This window comes from Pinus tabuliformis, chromosome 1_1 (assembly GCF_031772625.1).
Source record: "Pinus tabuliformis cultivar Carrire ecotype Pingquan chromosome 1_1, CPIR1, whole genome shotgun sequence".
NCBI classification, from domain to species: Eukaryota; Viridiplantae; Streptophyta; class Pinopsida; order Pinales; family Pinaceae; genus Pinus; species Pinus tabuliformis.
In genome coordinates this window covers 892,798,871-892,815,352 of record NC_142297.1, presented here as the reverse complement: position 1 = coordinate 892,815,352, position 16,482 = coordinate 892,798,871, and the positions used below count along the sequence as shown (strand labels likewise).

General features: G+C 37.0%; 1 protein-coding gene across 1 annotated transcript; it reads right to left on the bottom strand.

Moving 5' to 3' along the window:
- Positions 1–1,513: 1,513 nt before the first annotated feature.
- On the bottom strand, positions 1,514–2,200 carry LOC149217277 (uncharacterized). Its single transcript, XM_089391333.1, has 2 exons — positions 1,775–2,200; positions 1,514–1,669 (listed from the first exon to the last, which is right to left on the bottom strand). Exons 1-2 carry the CDS (start codon positions 2,091–2,093, stop codon positions 1,653–1,655), a joined length of 336 nt encoding a protein of 111 aa, XP_089247459.1. The 5' UTR covers positions 2,094–2,200; the 3' UTR covers positions 1,514–1,652.
- Positions 2,201–16,482: the final 14,282 nt, after the last annotated feature.

Below are 16,482 nucleotides of genomic sequence, written 5' to 3'. Positions count from 1 at the left end.
CAGTCTTCCCCTTTAGCATTTTTAGTGCACATGGTGGTTCAACCCATAGTTTTTCAGTACTAGTGAATGAACTATGGTTGTATTCTAATCTATGGTTAATGGATTGGTCTTTTATAGATGCTATGGCATATGCATATTATATTGTAACATTGTAAAGAGTAAATTATATTGAGAAAAAAAAATTAGTTGTCAATAATTAGGTTTATAGCTTAAAATTCTATGTTAATGTTTGTGTTTCCATCACAATTTTTTTTTTTAAATCTGTTTGCAGCATTAACTATACAAGGTTAAAACCAACAAACATTTCCATTAATATTTCCAATGAAAAAAAAAACTATAAATTCATATATAAAAAGCTTTTTCATTAGATCTCTGGTTGCTCATTTATCTCTCTTTAAGAAAAAACAAAATGGATATTAAAAATAAAATGAAAAAGAAAAACCATTTATTAAAATCAAAATGAAGAATATAAACTTAGAAACATATTCCTTTAACATTGAGTTTGGTTTTAAGAACACAATTTCTAGTCATGGCTTTCTTTAGATTTCATCTTTCATCTTAAAATACCATGTCTTATTGAAGTAATTTCCATACCTCCCTGTTCCATTTTCAAGTTTAAAATTACATTGCATTTTAGTCTAATTTCATTGGATGGCATGGTTTCTTCGTTATTAGATTATTCTCTTTATGTTAAAGCTTATACATTGTGTTTTGATTTTAGGATGAAAATACATATTGTTTGCGTTTAAAAGATAAAGTTAAAAAATATTTTATTAATTAAATACTTTTCAAATTAAATTTTGTTAAAAAAATCCATTTTTAATAAAATTTAAAAAAAAATAGTTTTTAATTTCATGTAAATCTTATTTATTTTAAATTTGATCTATATAACTAACTTTATAAAACACATAAATATATAATTTATATTTTTAAATACAAAATATTTATGAAATCATAATAAAAAACCAAAAAACCAAAAAAAACCTAATTTTGATGAGTCTAAGAAGATAGTACTTTTTACCTTCATGTAAGCCCTACTTATTTTAAATTTTATCCATAAAACTAATCTTATACAAAATATAATTCATAATTCTAAATACAAAAGATTGAGTGAAATCATCCCCTTATTTTAAATTTTATCCATAAACCTATTCTTATACAAAATATAATTTATATTTCTAAATATGAAAGGTTGAGTGAAAGCATAAAGCTTAAAATTAGCATTTCAAATGAATGAATAAAGAATATAAATGTTTTAAATTTTATATGAGTATCTTGGTAGATATTTCACCTCATACCTTCCATTGTTTTTTATATATATATATATATATATATATATATATATAATTATGTTATGTTATGTTATGGAAATATATTAATTCAACAGTGTGCCATAAACAAAACCGAAGTTCAGTAAGTTCAGTATAAAACAGAAAACCGGAGAGATATGCATTGCAGCATAGATTAAAAACACATGGCTTCATTATTTTAGTAATTATATTCAGAAGCGCAAAAACACATCCATACGTTTACATTAAACAGTCTATAATATATCCATGCAGGAATTTCGGTGCAGCCTAGCCCAGCTTACATGGTATGTATGAACCTCCATATCTTTTTCATATATGCTGGGAGGCCCATTGTTGATTTCTTTACGGTACAGTGTAAGCTGCCAACCAAAAAAATAACATCGTTATTCGGTAGAATTCTTGTTAAAAAAAAAAAGAAAAAAAGCAACCTGAAATCCAAGACTATATATATATATATATCTTACCTCCGCATTTGTAACCAACAGGTCTGTCGTAGAATTGGCAGCGCTGGGGAATGGATATGGCGAAGGCGGGATCGATCCCTGCAGCTTTGGCTGTTTTGGAGAGCATGACGGAGCAGAGGCAGGCGGGATCAGTAGAGAATTTGTGGACGGCGTTACAGCAGCCGGCTGAGACGGGAGCGTTTGCGTTCTGAGCGGCCTCCATGCACGACGCCAGCTTCGTCGCCTCAGACTCCACTGCACAGTCAACTGCTGCGTTTGCTCCCAAAACAACACTCAGAATGACGACGAGAGAAAGGAAGTTTGCAATAGTGAACGCCATTGCTTGCTATGAATGACTGATTGTTTGTACGACAAGTTACAACTATGACTATGGATGGGGAGTCAGAATTTATAGTTGTTTTTCAACAAATATGATCAATCGCGAGTCCGCACTTGCACTTCCACCCATAAATAATTTTTTCATGTATGATTTCAAGTACAAATGGACGGCGCACTGTCAGCCATAACATTATAAATTTCTGGAAGTGGATTTACTTTATCAATGTGGCTGCGCTGTCTCTATCACGATTGCACCAACACAGACAATGACAGCATTGCCAATAATTATGCAGATTGTAACACAGAGAAAGACAGCATTAGCCAATAATTTATGCAGATTGTGCACTTCATGGCATTACAGAGAAAGACAGCATTAGCCAGTAATTATGCAGATTGTGCATTTCATGGCTGTCGATGGGACGATGTCCACTGCAAGACTGTTCCTCTTACCGAAGTTATCGATGACAAGATTATGATGGGTTGTGGTCTGCTCTTTTCAGGAAAGTAGAGAGAGATCACAAGCCATTCTTGGCCGCATTGGGATGGATATGCACTTACTTCCTCAATTTGCATTAGGTTTAGGTTGGGTCAATCATATTTATGTAGAAGTAATGTAAAATAACCTTTCAAGAAAGTTGAGAGAGACAAGCCATTCTTGTCATTGGGATGGATATCCACTTACCTCCTTAACTTGCATCATGAGGTTTTGGTTGCGTAAATCATATTTCTCTAGAATGAATATATATATATATAAAATTAATTAATTAATTGTGAATAAACAATTTGTTCATCCCATTTTCACATCAACAATTTCATATTATATTGTCATAAATCACTCTTTATTTGAATTTTATTACAATTAATTTTTAGATAAAAATAAAAAGAAAAACCAAATAAAATATAATAATCATATATAGATTGTTGCGAGGTATATCTTATATAATAGAACTTAAACAGTATGTCATATAAAACTCGAGGGAGGATACTAACATGATATCTATATTAATTGTGGATATAGTAGTTAGCAGTGACACATGCACGACATCACTGACATGATATCTATATTAATTGTGGATATAGTTAGCAGTGACACATGCACGACATCACTGGTTGGAGGGGTCCTAAACTGTTCACAGAAGCCGATTTCAAGAATCTGCAAAGTCAAAAAAATGCAAATGTTTCAATGGTGTATTGGATTAGTGGCGTGACACGGTTTCAGATTTTTATGAGTTGAGCTGCCATAAAATACAAGCATGATAGCCGCTCATGGATTTTAAGTTTTAAAATTTTAATTACTATAGTTGGGCTGATTCAACAAGTCAAGAAGATTGTAGGTGTAGCAGATGTTAAGGAAATGGGAGCCAATGGGAGTAAGAGCCACCTAGTCTAAAAGGAAGTGTTTTTCATCTTCCACCCTCTTAGTATGACAAATATGATAGATTCTATTGTCTGAGGGAGCCTTGGGAGTAGACCAAGGGAAGTGTTTTTCATCTTCCACCCTCTTAGTATTGCAAAGATGATAGATTCTATTGTCTCAATGGAGTCTTGGGAGTAGACCACTCGAAGTCTTGGAAACTCATGACATTTTTAATAAATTATTGTATTGAAAAATATCTTATCCACACATTTATGTTCAATGGTTTGATTTAATCTCATTTTATAGTGAGAGTAAGCGTAAGTTAATTATAATTTTTCATGAATGGCAATGTCAATATAGAAAAATGACAATTTGTTAATTTAGAGGGATGATTTGAAGTACTTTTATAATAAACTAAATATGGTATAAGCTACAAAATATAGAAAATTAAATTAGTTCTTTGAACATATAATTTTTATTTCTAGAATTTGTGTATATCAACGTGAAAATTGAATTTTTTTAATAATGGTATGTTATTTTTCATGCAAAATATATTGCATGTGTTTCAATTTATGTCGCTATTCAATACTTAAATGATGAAATTTCCTTTAAAAAAATGTAAAATTGTGAAGAACACATTGTTTTTTTTATGGTTTATGATATTAATCTCTCTCTCTCTCTCTCACACATACACAAACACACGGAAAGACAGATACCTATGGGGTTTCGAACTTGTGACCTTCACACAACAAAGTATTACTCTATTGCTAATATGTGAAATTTACATAGCACTCTATATGTGTGTGTAGTTTCACCAAAGATGGATTTATGTAGCCCATTCAAAAATCACATGAAAAATAGATATATTGAGAGGTAAAGAAAGGAGGATTTAAAGTATTTCATAGCTAAATCAACAAAAAATGTGCACTTGCTTTAGCACATATATTTATTTTAAAGCACGTACACATTCTATAGTACATGCAGATTCTAAGAATGTGGATGCAATTTTTTCACTAATCATTCACAAGATAGGTCTAATAAGAATGTGCTAAAGGAAAATCTTAGGCATTTAAGGCCATCAAAAACTTCTTGATCCACCACAAAGGACCTTTCAACTGTATCCTTAGTCTCCTAATTCAGACATCTAGCATTATGAGTTTTTGAACATTGAGCATGATTCTCTAGAACTAGATATGGTTAGAGGAACAAACCCAAGAGTTAGGGCCCGAAGGAAGTTTATAGAATTTTGAGGCCAATATTAACATTTTGAACCACCAAAAATGACCTATCAAAGTCACCCTTTTCCTGTAATTAGGTATATAGGTACCGAACTAGTTTTTTTAGCATTGGGTATAGCCTTAGAGCCATGGACATGACTAGGGTAGGAAACATGAATGTTGGGCCCAAAAGGAAGCATCCATCCTTTTAGGGCCAAGAAGGATGCCTCGAAAAATTACACATGGCCTTTTGAGTATATTATTAGCCTATTATTATGGATGTTGGTGCCACTAGGCATTTCTGGGTAATAGGTATGTGTACAAGGGCCTTGTAAATGATCTACAAAAGAAGGTCATTCCTTAGGTCTTGAAGAAAATGATGATGCATCTAGAGCCATGAACAATTCCTCGAAGAATCAAACATTACTCCTGGAGGGTATCCTTGGCCTTAAATAAATATGTGAGTTTCAAAAGTTTTTCATCATTAAGTATGAGTCTCAAGGCCTTGACATGTTTGAGGGGGAACCCAAGTATTAGTTGAAGTAATCCTTTATCCTCAACCACATCCACTCATTGGACCCTACCTCTACCTACATCCCCATCTACTCCTAGGCCACCAATGCCCTATTCCATTAGGTCTTTGTCTCTACCTTGAACTCCTTCATGTGAGGGATATGTGATCTGTGATCTGGGTGGAAATTAGTGTCTAATGACCTCTTTGATTGACTCGACATGGTTCTCCGTTTTGGTAGTTTCTACTTTTCTGTAGTTTTTTAGTTTCTAAAATTTCAGGGCCATTTTGAGGCCTTAAACAATGTTTTTTAGACATTTGGGGTCTTAGGGTTACCATAAGCATAGCTTGAAAAACTTTCTACTCTTCACTTATATTATTCGAAAAAGATATCATGCATCATGAATATAGATCATATGCAAAATTTGTTCCCTTGAGAAATTGGTGTATCAATTAACCACCTTTTGGCACTTCATCTCCTAGGGTTATGGCTTTTCCTCTTAAGATTAGAATTTATGTTAAATTCCATTTTTGGCATCCTCTAAATATATATTGTGAATGGAAATAGCTAAAGCCTCTCTTTTTAGAGATATGCTACCACCAATCTATATAGCTTGTATTGATCTTCATTTTATGGTCTTTTCCTATTTTTTTCATTCATAAAATCTAGGTTTCATTGAATTACTGTGCTTGTAGGGAAAAATTTAAGGATCCATAAATATATTAAAGTGTATAAATATTATAAAATCATACTAATTTTTAAAACTATATCTATGAAATGTTTGTCAGTATATTTGTAAAAATATTCAAATGTCTAAGAATTCTATATAGTATATATAAAATTTTGGCAATTTTAATTATAAAATAATTTTATCCTATACCATTTGAGTGAAATAATTCTAGAAAAATGGAAATTGGTGAACAATGTTTTGCATAAAATCATGCAAAGGTTAGCCCATGGGTGAAATCTATCCCATAAAAGTTTCCTTGTTTTGTAATATTTATATGTTCATGTTTCCATTCATATTCTTAAATTCCATTTCATTATTTATACAATATTCATCACCATAGCACCCATTTTGGGACTTCATCACCTCCACCCTCAGACCCTCTTCCATAGGAACCTATTCCTTCCCTATCCCCTCTACCCTAGGACCCTATTCCTGCATCTAGTTACCTTCATGACATTTACCCTTATATTTGGGCCCCTTTCACCCAAGGCTCCACATTCCCTTAGTTAATAACCTTAGTTCCTATTCATTCATCTAAACCCCTAGCCCTAGCCATAACACTTAGCCCCTAATTCCCTAGTCCCTATCACCCTAGTCATTGATCCTTCATTTATGGATCCTAAATTCCCTTAACATCTTCCACATTGTTCCCACTACCTTCATGGTATCCATATCTTCCCTTGTGTCCTCCCCTCCCAACCAGTCCCACAATAATAGTCCCTTAGCACCTAACTCCTATACCTTATTCTCATCTATACTTGTTCCCCCACCTCTACCTGAAACCTACACCCCTTTATCCTTAGGGTACCTAGTCCCTACACCCATGGGTATAGAATCTATACTTATAGGGCCTATTGACCCACACTTTATCTATGGGCCCAAAGCATTTAACACTCTTATATTCTTTCCATGACTAGCCCATGTAGTTAACTGGGGGTTTAGAGGGGGGGCGAAGCCCCTCCTTCGTTGTGCCGATTGCGCAGTGGGGGGGTCACAGGGGGTTTGAGGGGGGCGGGTAGCCCCCCTCTATGGGGTCCGAGGCAACGCCTCGGGAATTATTTTTTTTTGGACCCTATATTAGGTTGGGTGGAGCTACCTATGGTTTTGTGCATGGTTTTCGCACATGGTTTTGGATGCGATGGTTTTCGGTCCATGGTTTTGGACATGATGGTTTTCGGTCCATGGTATTGGATGCTTAAACATGTATAAATATGTATTGTAACATTGAAAGGAACATAATGAAAAATCAAGCTGGTAGTCCCGGTTTTGGGATCCAGGGGAAAACCTTTGTTTATATGTGTTTTATGTGTTATGCTCTCGCATTTGTTTATTTTCTATTCTTAGAATTCATATGCAGGTAATTTCTGTACGGGGTTAAAACCTACATTTGGTATCAGAGTTGTTTTGGCTTCAAGGGGATGCCTTTGGTGCTGAGGAGTTTCACTCGGGCCTGTGGTATACCCTATTTAGTGGGAGATATGTGGGGTCAATTATGGTGGTGAAAGAAGATGGCGAGCAGTGGAAATATAGAGATCGATAAATTTAATGGTCAGAGTTTTGAATTGTGGAAACTCAAGATGGAGGATCTATTGGTGGATAAAGATCAGTGGATCGCAGTAGATCCAGGTACTAAACCAATGGGAGTGTCCGATGAAGAATGGAAGAAGTTGGATCAGAAGGCAAAGAGCACAATGCAATTGTGTGTCTCAGATTCAGTATTGCTGAATGTATCAGGGGAAGCTATGACTAAGACTTTGTGGGGCAAGTTAGGGACTTTGTACCAATCTAAGTCTCTTGTGAATAAAATGTACCTGAGGATGAAATATGGAGACTTGGTGACAGAGCATCTAAACTCATTTAATACTGTGGTAAGTCAGTTATTATCTATTGATATTAAAATTTCAAATAAAGATAAGTGCATCAGTTTGTTGTCTTCTCTACCAGATTCGTGGGATAGTCTGGTTATTGCAATAGGTAGCAATGCAACTACCTTGCAGTTTGATGAAATAGTCTCATCCTTTATGGTGGAGGAGATGAGAGGGAAAAATATGGAGAGCTAGAATGGTGATGCCTTGTTTGTGTGAGGGCGGTCCCAGAATAGAAACAAAAATAAGTCATCAAGTGGGAGATCTAAATCTAGAGGGAGATCTAAATCTATTAGGATATTCCGACACATAGGAAATAGTTAAGTATAACTTGGTCTAGTATAGAGTTAGGTAAAGTGTGTTTCTTTACTATGTACATTTTGTAACTTACAATCCGACGGTCACGATATGTAGTGATCCGACGGTTCATTCTCTCCTAGGTATTACCGACACTTGATCCATGGCTTAACACTCGATTGGTCCATGATCTCTATTTAAAAAGCATGAAGGGTCATTTGTAGGTTAACCCATTCATGAGAGAAGATTATGTAAATTTTCATTCTTTTATTAATAAATTGCCTGAAGTGGTCGCGTTGGCTCAGGCCGTGGACTGTTTCCCTATTTGAGGGTTTTAACCACGTCAAAAGTACTGGTGTATTGATCTGTAATCTGTTTGTGAGCGGTGTCCTTTGGTGTTCTGTCTGAGGAACTTACCCTGTAAATTCCTACATGGTATCAGAGCTATTTGAGGGCCGCGTCTGTTGGTGATCCAAATCTGAAGCCGGTAGAACTGCATCCGACTACCGTTTCCTATATCTACTATTTCTGACTGCTTTCGGGCCGAGAGGACTGCTCTATTGTGTTGGGAGCATCTGTTCCAGTGAGGAACCCCTTTCGTTTCACGCGAAAAGGTTTCCGGTATCCCTAGCTGCATCATTTTTAAGATTTGGAGGTATATAGTGTTTATTTGCAGTTTACAGTTATTTTCTCTTTGTTTATTTAGGTTTCGGTTTATTTAGCTTTGTTTTATTACCGAATCTGAACCTTTCATTTCTGTGTATGCTCTTTGCCCCACAACTCTATGCGATCTGGGCAAATCAGAAACAGAAAGGAAGGATTTTTCTCATGCGGATGCTCTTTTCCGTTGCACCTTAGTGTGATCTCGGAAAATCAGAAACATTGAGGAAAATATTTAGTTTCCGGCTAAAGCTAACTTCGAGCCGCAAGGTTCGTTTTTTGTATGTCTGTGTTAGGTTTTGTGTTTTTTGTTTTGTAGGAAAAAAAAAGAGCTTTCTCAAAGCAAGCACGCAACCCAAAGCTTCAAACCCCCCCCCCCCCCTCTCTCTCTCTCTCAAACTTTTTGTATAGCTCACTTGGTCCAAAGCTAATTTATGAGAGTAGAGGTCTTGAGTTCAAGTCACCTTTTTGTGGGGGCAGATTTTTCATTTCCGCAGATTTTTCAAAAAGCCATAACTTCTTCATCCAGAAGCCATTTTTAGAACCGTTTTTTTTTTAAACAGCCTAATTTTTCGAGATATTTCCATTGGAACACTTAGTTTCAACATCTATAGCTTTAGTTTCTGTTAAAATGGAAATTACATGCCAAGTTATTCTTGACAACACCAACTACTTCCAATGGTGGTCCTACATTGTGGATTTACTTAGAAGTAAAGATCTCTACAGAATAGCCACAGGCCAAGAAACCAAACCGAAAGATGAAGATAAGGCAGCTAAATGGAAAAATAGGCAAGATCAAGCACGTGGGTTGATAGGGATGTCTATTTCTCCAGATCTTAGATTCCATATTGCAGAACTTGATACTCCTGATGAAGCATTGAAACAGATTACTAAAGTTTTTGGAATAAAAATTGAACTTAGATCCCATCAACTTGAAAATGAGTTGATTACATTGGACCCCAATAATTTTTCTTGCATTGAAGATTTTTTGTCCAAGTTCAAGACCCTTAGACTTCTCTTGGAAGGTGTTAAGGTTAAGAAAGAAGATAGTAACCTTATCTATTCCATTCTTACTAAGTTGGGATCAGCCTACTCTGTGTTTGTTTCCACCTTCCATTCTACAAGAGAAGCCTTCATTTCTCAAGGACAAGACTACAAGTCCCCTTCCTTTGATTCCTTTTGTGATTCTTTAATAAGAGAACAAGAAAAACTCTTACACCTTGGTCTTCTTAATCTTGGAAACTCTTCTAAGAAAGCGTTAGCCGTCCAGCAGAAACCAAATCCAAAGAATCCTAAGAAGCTGTATCCTAAAAGGAATGATCCTAAACCAAACAAGGGTCCTAAGCAATTTCAGCCTCAAAATGAAAAATCATTTCAACAAAATGATAAGACAAATAAAAACAAAGGGAAGAAGATTGATAGACATTGCAACTTTTGTAATCGAGATGGCCACTTAGAATCCAAATGCTTTAAGAAGATGGAAGCCTTGGAAGCAGCAACGAAGAACCATAACATCCATTTGGAGCACTCTTCAACTTCAACTTCATCTTCAGGAATGGCACTTTCTGCATGTGGTTGTCAAGCATCTCGGTCTGGCTATGCACTAAATGTATCTTCTTCTTCTCATTCTCATGAGTGGCTCATTGATTCTGGAGCTTCTTATCACATGGCCAAAAACAAAGCCATGTTTTCTTCTTTAAATGATTGTAACACCAAAAATATATATGTTGGTCATGATAGATCTCTTAGTGTTGTAGGGACTAGAACTGTTCATATAGACAATGGTCAGTTTAATGATGTATTATGTGTTCCAACCTTATCCTGCAACCTTCTATCTGTATATCAGATAACTCATTCAGGTGAAGGCAAAATCGTTGGATTTTCACCTCGCGATGTTGTAATTAAGGACCTAAGATATCCTAGACATATTTTAGCTACTGGCATTGCTGATGATTCTACAAGGTTGTATAAGTTTCACAACTTTGGGTCATCAAATCTTCCCTTAGTATTTGTTGCTCATAACGATGAAGTGAGAAATCTTTGGCATGAGCGATTTGGTCACTTAAACTATCGTTCCCTTCAGAATCTATGTAAAGAAAATATGGTGACAGGTCTTCCAATGGTATCTTGCATAGATGGTGTTTGCTCCGGATGCGTAATCGGAAAACATCATCGGGGAAATTTTGAAAAACGTGCCTCTTGGCATGCCTCAGCCCCTTTACAGCTTGTGCATAGTGATTTATGTGGTCCACTTCCAGTTGTTTCATTCTCTGGCTACAAGTATTTCTTAACTTTCATTGATGATTTCTCCAGAAGCACTTGGGTATACTTCTTAAAACTCAAGAGTGAAGTATTTAACATGTTCTTGGCCTTTAAGGCCTTTGTTGAAAAACAATCTGGACATCAAATCCTTAAGCTAAGATCTGATAATGGTGGAGAATATGTTAACAACAAATTCATCAACTTTTGCACTGAGAATGGAATTCAAATGCAGCATACTGTTCCATATACTCCACAACAAAATGGTGTAGCTGAAAGGAAGAATCACACCTTAAAGGAAATGGCTAATTGTATGCTTCAATCTAAAGGACTTAGTCTTAATTATTGGGCAGAAGCAATTAACTGTGCAAATTACATAATAAATCGCACTCCTACTAAGGTTTTAAAGAATATCACTCCAGAAGAAGCATGGAGCTCAATTAAACTAGATGTAAGTCACTTTCATGTTTTTGGAAGTGAAGAATGGGCCCATATTCCAGATGAGAAACATAAAGCTTTAGAACCTAAGAGTGAAAAATATATTTTTGTTGGATATTCTGAAGATGTCAAAGGATATAGACTTATTCCACTTAATTCCAAGAATATTATCATTAGAAGAGATGTAAAGTTTGCTGAAAATATATCGGCCTACGAGCCTAGTTCGGTGGATGTGCCACCTCTTCCTATCTCTTCTACTTTTGAAAATATTTCTTCTTCAGATGATGAAAGCGAGGATGACAATCCTCCCCCACCTTCTCAGGATCCTCCTTCAGCTCCTCAGCTTCCAAAATGGGTCCGTGCTACTCGGGATGCAGCAAGTGATCTTGCCAGTGATCCTACAGATCAGCGACGTACACGTTCTCAGTTCGAGAGAGCCTCTTCTTTACTGGCTCAAGCTTCAGTGAATTATGATCCTGACACCTTTGCAGAAGCTTCAAGCCATACAGATTGGGAAGCAGCTATGAATGAAGGATATCATTCATTATTGGCAAATGATACATGGGATCTTGTTCCTCTACCAAAGGGATGAAAACTTGTTAGATGCAAATGGGTTTATAGAACCAAGTATGGACCAGATGGGAAAGTTGATAAACATAAAGCTCGTCTTGTTGCTAAGGGTTTTTCACAAGTTGAAGGCATTGACTACACTAAAACCTTCTCCCCTGTTGCCAAAATGAACTCTATCCACCTTGTTCTTTCCCTTGCTGCCTCTTTCAAATGGGAAGTCCATCAGATGGATGTTAAATCCGCCTTCTTGCATGGGGACTTGCATGAAGAAATCTATATGGAACAACCTATTGGCTTTATACAAACAGACTCCAGCCTTGTATGGCGGCTTAATAAATCCCTTTATGGTCTCAAGCAAGCTCCTCGAGCTTGGTATGCCAAAATGGATAACTTTCTTTTAGAAAATGGCTTTTCTAGGTGTCATTCTGACAATACTATCTACACCAAGAAAGTGGGCAAGTCTCTTATCATTCTTGTTCTTTATGTTGATGATCTTATCCTAACTGGTAGTGATCCCAACCTTACAAACCATGTGAAGACTAGCCTTAAAAGGAAGTTTGAAATGACAGACTTAGGACGCTTACATTATTTTCTTGGTCTTCAAGTCTTGCAATCCAAGGAAGGTATTTCCCTTTCCCAGTCCAAGTATGCCTGTGATATTCTACGCCATTTTCACATGGAAGACTATAAGCCAGCCCCTTCTCCCTTTCAGTCTGGAGTCAAACTTTCAGTCACTTGTACTTCTCCTGAAGTTGATGCTACCTTATACTATCAACTTGTAGGAAAACTTTTGTATCTAACCCATACTCGTCCTGACCTTTCCTTTGTTGTTGGCCTTGTTGCTCGGTTTATGCAAAACCCACGTGAAAGTCATTGGAAAGCAGCTAAAAGAATACTTCGTTATGTTTGAGGTACAGTTCAGTTTGGGATTCATTACAGTGCCGAAGCAGCTCCTCTGTTGGTTGGTTTCACTGATTCCGATTGGGCTGGTGACCCTGATGATCGGAAGTCTACTGCAGGTTATGTGTTCACTCTTGGTTCAGGACCTATTACATGGGCTTGGAAGAAACAAGGTGCCATTTATCTTTCTTCAGCAGAAGCAGAGTATCGTGGTGTCGTAGAAGCTAGTAAGGAAGCCTTGTGGCTTCGTTAGATCCTGTCAGATTTTTGCTTTCAGCAGCAACATCCGACTACACTTTGGTGTGATAATCAAAGTGCCATTCAACTATGCAAAGATCCAGTCCAACATCAGCACAGAAAACACATTGAATTGCACATGCACCTCATCAGAAAGCTCATTCACGACCATGTTCTTGAAGTGCAATATTGTTCAACAGATGATCAAGTTGCAGACATCTTCACAAAGGCTCTCAGAGAGGCGAAGTTCACTAAACTTCGATTTATGGTTGGAGTTCAGGAAGTTGTCACTAAGGGGGGATAGGCTCTAGTGCCTCCTTCCTTCTCCTATTGTGTCATATTTGTAAATCCTTCAATCCTATCCCAATTTGTTCTTAAGGGGGGATGTTAGGATATTCCGACACATAGGAAATTTTTAAGTATAACTTGGTCTAGTATAGAGTTAGGTAAAGTGTGTTTCTTTATTATGTACATTTTGTAACTTACAATCCGACGGTCACGATATGTAGTGATCCGACAGTTCATCCTCTCCTCGGTATTACCGACACTTGATCCGTGGCTTAACACCCGATTGGTCCATGATCTCTATTTAAAGAGCATGAAGGGTCATTTGTAGGTTAACCCGTTCATGAGAGAAGCTTATGTAAATTTTCATTCTTTTATTAATAAATTTCCTGAAGTGGCCGCGTTGGCTCAGGCCGTGGACTGTTTCCCTCTTTGAGGGTTTTAACCACGTCAAAAGTACTGGTGTATTGATCTGTGATCTGTTTGTGAGCGGTGTCCTTTGGTGTTCTGTCTGAGGAACTTACCTTGTAAATTCCTACAAAATCTCCAGGAAAACCTGTAAAGGTGGTTTGCTGAAAATGTGGAAAGGAAGGGCACTACAAAAGGGACTGTAAAACTAAAGCTTCTAACAAAGGAAAGGCATCTGATGATGATCCTTATGCAGAGGTGAAAACCACCTCAAATGAAGGTGGGGATTTGTACTTGGCTTCTTCAAGTACACATGTAAATCATGAGGTATGGTTGATTGACTTAGGTGCATCATTTCACTTCACTCCCCATAGAGAGTGGTTCTTCGAGTATGAGAAATACGATGGTGGTGATGTCTTCTTAGGGGATGATAGGAAGGCTAGAATCATTGGTCGCGGGAAATTAAAGTTGAAGTTGCAAGGTGAAAGGGTTAGAACACTTCTGATTGTTCTGCATATTCATGCATTAGCCAAAAATCTGATTTCTGGAAGCAAGCTGGATGATGCAGGTGTAAAAATAGGGTTCGAGAAGGATACCTAAAAAATGGTTCGGGGAGCACTGGTATTGATGCGGGGAGTTCGGATTGGAATTTTGTGCAAGCCAAAAGGTAGCACCGTTGTTGATGGGTGCAACCATTATGTGGTTCCTGAAAGTGGAGCAGAAAATCTAGTGGTCTCTGGAGAGAAGACCATGTTGTGGCATCAAAGGCTTGGACATATTAGAGAGAAGGGCCTTTGAATACTTCATGGTAAAGGTATGGTAGAAGGTATGAGTAATAGCTCTCTCGATTTTGACTTCTGTGAAAATTGTGTATATGGGAAGAAGAATCGGGTGAGTTTTCCCTCTGGTGGTAAGAGGGAAAAACAAATATTAGAGCTTGTGCACAGTGATGTGTTTGGACCTGTGAAGGTTCCATCACTGGGTAAGTCTATGTACTATGTATCATTTATAGATGACTTCTCAAGGAATACATAGATATATTTCCTTAAGAAGAAACTTGAAGTCTTTGACAGGTTTAAAGAATTTAAGGCTCTAGTGGAAAACCAGATAGAGAAGAAAATAAAGGTGTTGAGGTCAGATAAAGGTGGATAGTTTTGCAACAAGGAATTTGAAGAATTCTGTAAGAAGTGTGGTATAGCACGACAGAAGACTACTCCATACACAACTGAGAAAAATGGAGTTGCAGAAAGAATGAACAAGACGTTGATGGAAAGGGAAGGAAGCATGCTCAGTGGTGTCGGGTTAGGACAGGAATTCTGGGTAGAGGCAGTGGAGACAGCATGTGACCTGGTGAACAGATCACCTTCACAAGAGGTATGGACTGGTAAGAAACCCTCTCTTTCACATCTGAGGGTATTTGGATGTGATGCATATGTACATGTTCCAAAGGAGAAAAAAACCAAGTTGGATAGTAAATCTGAAAAGTGCATCTTTATTGGGTATAAGAATGGTTTAAAGGGTTATAAAATTTGGAACCCAGTAACAAGGAAAGTTGTGTACAGCCGAGATGTGGTTTTCAGAGAGGTGAAAAATGTTATTAAACATGAAGTCCCATCAAAGGAACTTGAGAAGATAGAGTTTGAGCTAAAGGAGAAAGAATCAAACTCTACAACAGAAGAGGAATCAGAAAATGAAGAGCCACAAACTCTGGTTGTGAGAAGATCAGTTCGAGAAAGAAGGCAGCCAGAAAGGTATAGCCCATCTGCTTTCTGTTCAAATTTTGCTTTATCTATTACTGATGATGATCCTAGAACTGAGAAGGAAGTAGTATATTCAGAGGATGGAAAACTCTGGAAAGAGGCCATGGTTGATGAAATGGCATCTTTGCACAAAAATGAGGCTTGGGATTTGGTGGAGTTGCCGGCTAGAAGGAAACCCATTGGCAACAAATGGGTGTTCAAGAAGAAGACAAATGCAGAAGGAAAGGTGGAGAAATACAAAGCTCGGTGGATAGAAAAAGGTTATTCCCAGGTGTCGAGAATTGATTTTGGTGATATTTTTTCTCCTGTTGCCAAGGTAGCTTCTATTAGATTACTTTTATTTGTTGTTTCTTCTTTTGATTTTGAGGTAGAACAGATGGATGTGAAAACAACATTTCTTCACGGGGATCTGGAAGAGAAGATCTACATTAAGCAACCTGAAGGCTTTGCGGTGAAGGGTAAGAAAGAACTGGTATGCAAGTTAAAGAAGTCTTCGAATAGGTTAAAACAGTCACCAAGGATGTGGTATCAAAAATTTGATACATTTATATGGGGACTCGGCTTCACTAGTAGCAAGGCAGATCACTGTGTGTATTTTAAATTAATTGGTGACTGTGTTATTTATCTGGTCTTGTATGTGGATGATATGTTGCTGGTTGGAAATGTCAAAGAAATTATCCAGGATTTGAAGACCCAATTGTCCTCCAAATTCAACATGAAAGATCTTGGTGCTGCAACCTATATTTTGGGTATGGAAATTAAAAGAGATCGGGCAAAGAGGAAGCTCTGGTTAAACCATAGGAAGTATGTCGAGACAATTCTGCAGAGGTTTAATATGCAGGATAGTAAACTAGTGAAGGTTTCTAATCCTGTAGTTGTAAAGTTATCTGCTGAA

What these genes read in the sequence shown, in the direction of transcription:
- LOC149217277 (XM_089391333.1), bottom strand. Translation starts at nt 2,093, where the DNA reads ATGGCGTTCACTATTGCAAACTTCCTTTCTCTCGTCGTCATTCTGAGT.